The sequence below is a fragment of the Leptinotarsa decemlineata genome, unplaced genomic scaffold (genome assembly GCF_025532065.1).
Source record: "Leptinotarsa decemlineata unplaced genomic scaffold, Ldec_3_MD MMD2_tig00000035_RagTag_RagTag, whole genome shotgun sequence".
Lineage (NCBI taxonomy): Eukaryota > Metazoa > Arthropoda > Insecta > Coleoptera > Chrysomelidae > Leptinotarsa > Leptinotarsa decemlineata.
The window spans coordinates 26,878,243-26,889,009 of NW_027412540.1; the positions used below are offsets into that span (position 1 = coordinate 26,878,243).

Consider the following 10,767-nt stretch of genomic DNA (forward strand, 5'->3'; position numbering starts at 1 on the left):
ACATGTTGTCCAACAACGTATTCAGCCAAGCCAGCGTAGAAATAGGCAACATATGGAAACCCATCATCAAGCGAAAAATGGACAACTCTCGCCAAAACGGTCATCTCCCACCAGTGAAGCGGAAAATGGAAAGCGGGGATAAGTGAAAGTACTCGAACGACCTATAAATAGTCATCTTTCGGAGGAATCAGTCCAGTCGTAACCCGAAGACGATTGTAGATACTAACAATCGAAACGTCGTGAACTAACGTGACTTGGAATCTCTCCACTTTTTATTTTTATTTTCTTTTTTCATTTCTTTATTTTTTATTCATTCAATTGTTCTATTTTTACTTGTATTTTATTTCACTATTATTTCATTTCAGGTTTATTTTGCCTAAATCTTCTTTATTAGTTGTTTCAGGGATTTCAAATCATTTTATATACTAGACAATGGAAGTCCGAACTAGTGAAATTCATCATGAAACATTGTCAATCACCTTCAAACAAACTTCATCCATGCTGGAGTCTAACAATTGTTTAGATGTATTAATCTCTGGCAATGGACCAATCCTGGTAGATTCAGATTTTGCCAGAAGTTTAAGACTTGAAATTCAAGTATACAGTGTTTACGTGGAATCAACTGAAGCTATGCCAATATCAGGTTCAATGAAATCGTTTGCAGCGCCCCTCTTGCAAGTGAGTCACCAGCTCTGAACATGGCCGAGGCTCCATTTATGAGAAATTTTGAGGAGATTTTTAAATATCAGTCAGTTAACAAATTAGACGTTACTATGCAAGAGCCAAGTGATTTTAGAGCTGTTAGAGATATTTTTATCGATTCACATGTAAAGATGTATTTTCAGAACATTTTATTTATATTGAAAGGAAGGTCACTGAAATAGAGTTTGTTTTAAAATTAATGTTATTAGTGATTGAAATTTGATAAGGTTAGTAATTATAATCACCCCTTTTTTGTGAAAGCACGTTCATTTGATTAGAAATTCATTAAACAGAAATATAATTTCGTGACTTTACTACAATAGTTAATCATTTCAATTTTCTACGACAAAAACCAGAAATTCTCTTATACATTCAACTCTAGTAATATATCTAGGATTCCGAGGTTTGATTGAGTAATTAACTACCGAACAATTTCGTCTCAGTCATAACTGGAATATCTGAATTGTTGGGCCTCCAATAACTCCAATTTCTCCCTTTCGAACAGTGTGCCGCTACTGACTTTCATGTCCTATGAATAGAAAAACATTTCTAAAATCTGCTTCACTAGCTGATACAGCTGATTTTGATCAGTGTTTGTGTTTTGTTCCGTATAAGTTCACAGGTGCCAGGGACATCTTGAAAATGGTCGCATCTTTCGCAAGATGGTTTGGAAAAGTGGCAGTTGTCACAGGCGCTAGTTCAGGTATTGGAGCTGCCATTACCAAACGACTCGTCGAGGAGGGAATGACAGTGAGTAATCACTAAATTGAATCCTGTAATCTGACTACACTTTCGAGATTTTTCATTTTTTATCCCAGCATTTCCTTGAATTCGTTTGTGTTTACAGACTCGATTTCTTGGATACAGAAAAAAATTGCCTGTTTGAAAATGTTCCCCATTTCTTCTATATCTTATGAATTTTTTTGCAGAAAAAAATTCGCAAACTCATATGTCAATGGTGGTCCTGACAAAAAACGCTGATTTTTGTGATTTTTAATATTTTCATCGTATATGTAGTCTTGGGAAGTCCTTCAAATTGAGCAAGAGTAATAGTTATTTTTGTTCTTTACCGTTTCCTTTTTGAATGCTTCATTAAAAAAGCCGACTTTTAATTTGCATCTAAACCTTCAAGATTGACTACGAACCTAATTCTCATTTCAAAATATCCAACCACTGTCCTGAACATCTCCCGTTGCCGTAAAGGGTCCAGTTTTTATCCCACATGATGATCCGATCAAGAAAAGAATCGTTTTTTTTTTCTTATTAGTCCGTGGGCTATGTTTGAAAACAGACAGTAAACAAATCTAAAGAAATGAACTTTAAATGTTCAAGCCTGTCTTGGACATACCTACACAGTAGGTTGAATGGACTGACGCCTATCAAAAAACAACTACTCCACTGGCTAATACCACGAACAGCGTTGGATTATATCCGACAGGCGCCAGTACAGGATTCTTCACAGAAAATTTCCTGCATATGCAATCGGCAATACAACTGAAAGAGTCGACCTTCAATTTTGGAACGGGCACACTTGCAGACCGGTTTCGGGCTCCTTAGCCACTCGTCAGTGCAAGATAGTGACCATCATCGACCTGAAGTCAATGATTTTCCATAATTGAAAATTGGAATTCTTTCAGAGTATTTCATTCTTCTAACCAACTGCATATCTGAAATTTGCCCGATTCCTCTGAATAAGGAAGAAAAATATTAGTCAGATGAAGTGATATTTTTGATGTTCGTTCCAACTTAAGAAATAATCAAATGGTGGTTTATTATCTAGGGGCCAATTGGCTATTGAATCTATATTATTTGAAAATCCTGAGTAGTCAGTAATGTCTGATTTTTCTAAATATTTTAGTTTCTTCTGCATATTAGAGTCAGATGGTACTCTTTTGGGGAGATCAATAGAAATTGAAAACAGCAATGGACCAGATTAAAACTTTGAGCTACCAGTGATTTCGATGAAAACATTTCAGAGAATTCTCTATGCAGATAATATGCTGAACTATTGAAGACAATACGTCAACTATAATATATAATTCTCACTGACTGATTACTGAGTTTCTATTGGTTTAACTTTAACGATGATGTGTCATTGTAAATCTTTTCAAAGGCTATGTGCTCGGCTTTTCAAAGGCTTCAGAAGAGTCTACTTGAGTTTTTCCTTTGATATTTCTGTTGCAAAAGTCATTGAATTTGTATCCATCGATTCAGTTCTGTGATTCAGTTCTCAATAGGTACATTTTAGGCAACTGAAATAAACTTAATCTAAACACACAAAAAAATAAATAGAAATATTCAGGAAAATAATTGCAAGAACCTCACAAACAAAAAAAGTTCGAATTGAAGGGGTTATATTTTTAGGAGTGATTAATTTTTGGAAACGAAAGTTTTTGGCTTTCTACTACTATATCTAGATTCAAGAAAAGAGATTAGGGAATCTTCCAAAGAGAGAAACGAAGTAATCAATTTGAAAATATGTAACTATATGTAACTTTCAGACACAAACTGAAAGAAAGTTCTCCTGAAGCAGCTACTTTCATATAAACATTGAATTACACGAAAGAAAAAAGACTTTCGAAACAAATACTTCTATATAAACACTGAATTAAACAGAAGATACTTTTCTCTACTCAGTTTGTATTTCAAACATTCGTTTTGGAATAAAATCAGATATCATTCACGTGAGTTCTACTTTAAATGAATGGTAACAAATTGCACTCATGTTTGAAGGTGATTGACAATGTGCTTTTGGAATCATCAAGACTCTATTAGACCGTGATTTTGGGCTCTGTAATACGAAGGAAGGTCTCGAGAAGGAACTAGATATCATCAAAAATGATCTTCAACGGAATGGCTACTCCAAAGCGATGGTAGAAAAGACTTTGGCTAGAAGACAGCAGGAGCCTCGCAAGGAAGAGAAGCCATCACAACCAGTGCTTGCACTTCCCTACATCAGAGGATTATCGGAGAGGATAAGAAGAATTGGTTCCAAGTACAACATCAGAACCTGCTTCAGATCCGGTAACACTATCCGTAGCAGCCTCAGGCCACCAAACGCGGACTGCGATTCCAAGAATTGCATTTACCGGATACCCTGTGAGTGCGGAAAATCCTATATTGGTAAAACTAAGAGGCCATTGAATGTTTGCATAGCCGAGCACAAGAAACACACACAGCGAGGGGAAATCGGCAAATCAGGAATAGCAGACCGTGTTTAGACCCATCAACACAACATCGAGTGGTCCCAAGCTGAGATCTTGCACAGAGAGGAACATTGGTTCAGGAGAAAATTCAAGGAAGCCGCATACATGTTGTCCAAAAACGTATTCAGCCAAGCCAGCGTAGAAATACGCAACATATGGAAACCCATCATCAAGCGGAAAATGGCCAACTCCCGCCAAAACGGTCATCTCCCACGGAACCAGTGAAGCGGAAAATGGAAAGCGGGGATAAGTGAAAGTACTCAAACGACCTATAAATAGTCATCTCTCGGAGGAATCAGTCCAGTCATCACCCGAAGACGATTGTAGATACTAACAATCGAAACGTCGTGAAGTAACGTGACTTGGAATCTCTCCACTTTTTATTTTTATTTTCTTTTTTCATTTCTTTATTTTTATTTATTCAATTGTTCTATTTTTACTTGTATTTTATTCCACTATTATTTCATTTCAGGTTTATTTTGGTTAATATAATTGTTATTTTCAGCTATTCATTTTCAGTTCTTCTTTTTTAGTTGTTTCAGGGATTTCAAATCATTTTATATAGTAGACAATGGAAGTCCGAACTAGTGAAATTCAAATTGCACTTACATGGAACACTGTCATCAGTCAGGAGGACTTTCTTTCAGTTTGTGTCTGAAAGTTACTTCTTTGCATGATCTTCACATCCATGTGACTACTTCCTTCCTTTCTTTGGAAGATTCCCTAATCTTTTTTTGTATCAAAATGGAGTAGTAGAAAGCCAAAAACTTTCTTTCCCAAAGAAAAGTTCCTTTTGCAAGTGGATCCAAGACAAATTACGTTTTTTTTCTCATGAATAATCACAGAATATGCCAAAAAACATTTTTGAAAAATGGATGACCATCAAATAAATCGATGATAAACCCAGACACCTCAGATGTCTCTAGTTTTCATTGTATATCACCTCTTTATTATATATCAACGGCTTCTTGGAAAAAAAACAAAAATCCAATATATTGCAATATATTGCTTTGCTGACGACAGCACACTTGTCTCGTCATTCCATTTGGATCCCATGACATCCACTGCGGATGTATATCTTCATTGGCAGCGGGTGTATAAGTGTCTCCGAATCGGTATAATAATGTCAGAACAGACAACTACGCTTTCTGCTTCGATAAGTTTGTTGAGGGTTAAAATGGACAGCAATATGCCTTGGCATAAACATGTCGCTTGAAACCTAAAGCTGCTGGATTCTATACAGAAAAGATCCATCCGCCTGATTGGAGATGCTAACATCACTTGCAACCTTGATAGTTTGGAACATCGAAGAGAGGTTGGAGATTTGCCTCTCTTCTATAGATACTTTTCCGGAGGGTGTTCAAGTGACTTGGCACATTCGATTCTAGCAAGAGCGTACACATCAGAAATTTGCGATGGACTGTGGCTGTTCATCGTTTCAGGTTCAACTCAGTACATCTCGAACTTCACTGTTTTAGAACTATTCCATTTGGAGAACTGAGTTTATGTAGAATAGATTTCATCAGAAAGTTTTCCCAAATGAAATTAATCTATTCCACAGGGGCACCTCTCTCAGAGCAACCTAAAGGTTTTCCTGTATTGCTTGTGATTTTATTCTTGAAAAAAATATGTTTCAGGTTGTGGGTGTAGCTAGAAGAAAGGAAAGAATCGAGAACATCGCCAAAACACTCCGCAACAAAAACGCTCAACTATTTGGCTTTCAAGTGGACATAACGAAGGAAGAAGAGCTAATCAACGCATTCAAATGGACAACCGATAACGTGGGACCGGTCCATGTACTAGTGAATAGTGCTGGAATCAATTTGGCACACTCTTTAGAAGAAGGAAATCTTCAGATATGGAAGAAAATACTGGAAACGAATGTGCTCGCCGTATGTATCAGTACGAGAGAGGCCATAAAGATAATGAAAGAGCACGACATTGATGGGCATATCATAAATGTCAACAGTGTTTTGGGACACAAAGTAGTGAGTCCTGCCAGTCCACTTTATACGGCTTCGAAATTTAGTATTACTTCTTTAACTGAATCCTTGAGGCTGGAGCAGAATTTGAGGAATTCCAAAATCAAAATTACGGTAAGTTGAAGTTGGAAAAAAATGTGTTGAAAAAGGAAAATATTTAGTTAACATTAGTGTTTTTGGCTTTCTATTTCTCTATCATTGAAGAAATGATGTGGAAACCTATCCTTCATAAGTTACTTATTTATATAATTATTCGTGTGATCCCAAAGTTTGGTCGGGTTTTTCAGTTTCTAAAACTGAAAAAAATACGTGTGAAACATACACAAAAATTTGTATAACATGAAAATGGGATCTTTTCACTCAATATGTTGGATTTTTCATTAATTCAGAATGAAAAATACGAGATCTGTTGAAAGAATAAGGTACTCCGAAGGGACAAAATAGGATATAATGAATAAACGAATAGACCTCGTAAATCACAGGGTGTTAATCAAGTATATACCATAAATTCAACAGACGATTCTTTAGGTAATTTTGAGACGAAACGTTCATATGAACATGGGTCCGCAAATCCTTCGTTCTCGAGACACAGGGTGTTAAAATAAAAATAGAAAAAAATTATTCGTAAATATCTTAAATATCCTTTACCCAATTATGTTGTTATTTGGCAATGGTAATTATAACATTAAGGAGCTAATTTAGCCCGTACGTGATTCAATTTATTAAGTCCAGTGGCGTCTCGAGCGGAATTTGAACGAATATTTTTGACTTAAAAATGTATGCCTCTGACTTTTGTACAATTACCATATTTTTTTTGGATTAAGCAATTGGAAATACAACTCTTTTTTTTTAAATTTTTTTCGTATCTTGCTTACTTTTTAAGAAAAAAAAGTCGACCTAATTGCATATCCCTGGACCTCACAAGGAATAATATGGGGAATTAAATGTTTCTTTTGGAAATAATTATTTTTACAATTTTTCGTTACTAATTATGTAACAATAACAACAAATATTAAATAACATTAACATCTAGACTAACGAATTGCACTAAATTAAGTGTTGGAAATGGCCTCCTTCGGCTTCAATTCAATCGTCTAGCCGCCGCATCATTGAATTTCGCACTCCTCTGAAAATACCTGGCGCTCATGTATTCGAAACGTATTAGTCTGTGGTTCAAATACAATCATTCTGGCTTTGAAACGAATACGTCACCCCAACTATGATTTGAAACGTACCTATTCATAATGATTCAAAACTATCGTGAGGTTGGTTTTGAAATGGAGTTTGACGATAATTTTCTGCTTTATTTTGATCGTTATGGTTTATAAAGCGTCGAAAACTTTTTACTAATATGTTGTGAGAATGTATAAAATGGAGCTGGGAAATTATTATATGGATGTCAATTTTGACACTTTTCTTGTTGGTCCATAATATTTTGAATAGAAAAAAGAATTCTGGTACAGCTACACAAATCCGAATCCAATTGAGGATGAAGAAAATTGAAAAGTTTGTTTTCATTATTGAATTTGACATCTTCAACAAATTGAATTATCCCATTCTGGCCACTATGAATCGGTTTTCAATACACCTTTGAATACGATTAAGAGCTAGAAAACACATTTGTAGGACATATCCAAGTCAACTGTCAAAGTAAAATGTGTCCGTGTAACATGGAACACGATAGTCTACTGTACTTAAAGTGAATAATCACAGATATCCCATTGAGAAATTTATTGCAGTAACAAATGACCCGTTACGTAAAAGTGGGCATGTTACGTTACGCCTAGAGAGAACGCAATGCTGTTTACGTAAAAGTGGGCATGTTACGTTACGCCTAGTGAGAACGCAATGCTGTTTACGTAGAAGTGGGCATGTTACGTTACGCCTAGTGAGAACGCAATGCTGTTGCATATCATCCATACCCACTTTGAGAGTGTTATAACCCGGCTGTTACGTTACGAACGACGATTATTTGGTTCAAGTATTCAGGAATGCCATTGCCTGTTTAAGGTAGCGGTGAATCGTTAGTTTTTTTCTGGTATCTACGGCAAACATTGAATATTTCCGTTACGTGGCAAACATGTTCGTTGTTACGTTATAGGCCATTGGCTCATATGGATCCATATGCGCCTTCACAAAAGGATAGGTGATAGGCAAACGCAAACTTGATTTCTCAAGGATGATTTCAAAGGATGCAGTCTTGCCAGGATCACCCTGGGCGACCTTGGAAAGCTGGCACCGAAGAAATATCCGGCGATGACCAGGAAAAATTTACGCTTAACAGTAGGATTTCTGACTGACCACTGTCGACTAAGGAAACACCTCCACAATATGGGGCTAGTGGACACACCTCTATGCAGGATGTGTGAAGAGGAAGATGATACTGTCAGGCATGTCCTATGTGTGTTCGGCGAGTCTTGGCCTACACCTGCCGATGTAAAGGCAGGTGTAGGCCAACTTTCCAACTTTCTGGAAAGGGCAGGATGGACGATGACCTAGTAGGACAACTCCTCGCAAGGATGTACAATGGTCACATGTGGCTTAAGTGCTGTGGGCCTAAACACATCCTACCTACTCTACAGATACAGATACAGATGATATTAGTGTTACAGTTCTATCGCCATTATTGAAAAGACTTTTGTTCGAACTCATGTCAGTCGATTGTTTTGGATATGTTCCACATAATTCTTAGCCTCCGATGCACAATTATGGTCTGTTTTCAGAGCATCAGTCCGGGAGCTGTCGACACACCAATCCTGTCCGAAGAATTCCGCACAACAAAATACTTTATGGAAATATTGCAGAAGAGTTTACTAAACCCTGAAGATATTGCCGATGCAACGGTTTATGTACTTTCCACACCTCCCCATGTTCAAGTGAGTACAGCGATACAGATTGAAAAGAACCATTATGCATTTAGATAGGGAGATAAGTTCAGATTATGAGAAACACGTAGAAATGTGCAACTGAGATTACATTGAAATTGCATTTTTGTTGCGTCTCTTTCAGTCGGAAAACATTGACGAACTTTACAAAATGTCGGTGTTAATATTTTTTTGTAAATTTATTCATGAATTAGAGATTACTTCATTTATTTTTTCCAGGTACACGAATTAACAGTGAAAGGAGTCAATGAACCATTTTAAATGTCTGTAATTTCAGTTATAATTGTGATGGTGTATATTTATATTTACTTGTTTTATATTTGATTTGAATATTTTGAATGGAAAGATTACGTCACTAATAGTCTTCTTCGTCAAATAAAATATGTGTATTTTGTACGTTTCACTTTCATTTAATAATAATAATAAAAGCCGCCAATCTACGACGTTTCCATCACAATTTAAGCCAAGGCGTGCTGCTGACCACCAAACAGCACTGCCTTGATAGGATACGAATGCTAGTGGCTGCTAAAAAGTCACTAGTGAGGCGAGCGAGAAGTATCGCGGAAAACCTCAGGTTCCGCGAGAAACCTTCTCGCTTACTCCAAGAGCCTCCACGTGTTGTGGATAATCCGCCGACCGCTGATCAGGTGGAACCCTTCTGGAAGGATATCTATGAACACCCGCAGCCACTCAAATTAGACACTCCAGCCCTAGCGCAGTTCGAAGCTTTCAACAGAGAGCTTCGACAGCCTGAGCTCAATGAACTGCGCAACCCAATAACCCCGGATGACGTTCGAACAGCCCTTGTGGGTTCCAAGAACTTTGCTGCTCCAGGACCAGATGGGCCGAACACTTATTGGTGGAAAAAACTACGAAGTACCCACCGCCATCTGGCCAGAGTTTTCAACTCATGGCTGGACGGAGAGCAGCCGATTCCGGATTGGTTTGTCGAGGGGCGGACCGTTCTTATCCCCAAAAGCGGAGATTTGTCGGTTCCTAAGAATTACAGACCGATAACATGCTTGAATTCGTGTTATAAGTTGCTTACAAGCATCTTATACACACGAATACTCACCGCAGTTGACCGAGTGTTCGAACGGATATATGAGCAGAGAGGGTCGAAGAGAGGAGTCGTTGGATGTAAAGAGAACCTGCTCATCGATAGATGTGTAACGCAGGACTCGATACAATATAAGCGTAACCTCTCTATGGCCTGGATCGATTACCGTAAGGCATTTGATACAATTTCGCATGAGCTCATCTTGCATTTGCTCAGATGCCTTGCGGTACCCGACAACATAGTGAGATGCATTGAAAAACTGATATCACTTTGGCGAACTCGCTTCACCATAACATCTGGTCAAGCAAGAGTTCAAACAGGGTGGTTCACTTTCAGAAGGGGTGTATTTCAGGGTGATTTCCTCAGCCCCCTTCTATTCTGCATCTCACTATTGCCATTATCCGTTGCGCTCAGAAATACTCGTATAACTGTGGCACCCCCGGAAACCGGAGGCACAAGGTCACCCATCTGTTTTATATGGATAATCTTAAACTTTATGCCTCTGGAGAGAAGGATCTCCATCAGTCCTTGAGGGTGGTGGAAGAGTACACGCATGCTATCGGTATGAAATTCGGGATAGACAAATGTGCAATGGTTCATCTCAAGAGAGGACGATGCGGGGACTATGTAGAGGATGTGCAGCTCGTAGATGGAAGCACCCTTCACCATCTGGATGCCGGAGAGACGTATACTTACCTCGGGGTGGAACAACGCCACTCACAAAAGGTAACTGCAGTGAAAAACTCTCTCCGCGGCAAGTATCAGCACAAACTTCGACAGATCTGGTCATCGGAACTGTCGGGGAAAAACAAAGTAGCTGCAACAAATATGCTTGCCGTTCCAATCTTACTCTACTCCTTTGGAGTAGTGAAGTGGACTCGGGAGGAGCTGTATCAACTCGACGTAAGGACCCGAAAAATGATGCATCTCTA

General features: G+C 38.1%; 1 protein-coding gene across 1 annotated transcript; it reads left to right on the top strand.

Annotated features, from left to right (window-relative positions):
* The first annotated feature begins 1,272 nt into the window (after positions 1 to 1,272).
* Positions 1,273 to 9,171, top strand: LOC111516013 (farnesol dehydrogenase). The gene is made up of 4 exons (XM_023172204.2): positions 1,273 to 1,452; positions 5,546 to 6,004; positions 8,614 to 8,766; positions 8,995 to 9,171. The coding sequence occupies exons 1-4, from the start codon at positions 1,345 to 1,347 to the stop codon at positions 9,034 to 9,036; spliced, it is 762 nt and encodes a 253-aa protein (XP_023027972.1). The 5' UTR covers positions 1,273 to 1,344; the 3' UTR covers positions 9,037 to 9,171.
* Positions 9,172 to 10,767: the final 1,596 nt, after the last annotated feature.

Bases quoted from the DNA above. Each gene is read 5' to 3' on its own strand.
- LOC111516013 (XM_023172204.2), top strand. From the start codon at position 1,345: ATGGTCGCATCTTTCGCAAGATGGTTTGGAAAAGTGGCAGTTGTCACA. The intron at 1,453-5,545 runs GTGAGTAATCAC...AATATGTTTCAG, and splicing joins TCGTCGAGGAGGGAATGACA to GTTGTGGGTGTAGCTAGAAG. The intron at 8,767-8,994 runs GTGAGTACAGCG...TATTTTTTCCAG, and splicing joins CCACACCTCCCCATGTTCAA to GTACACGAATTAACAGTGAA.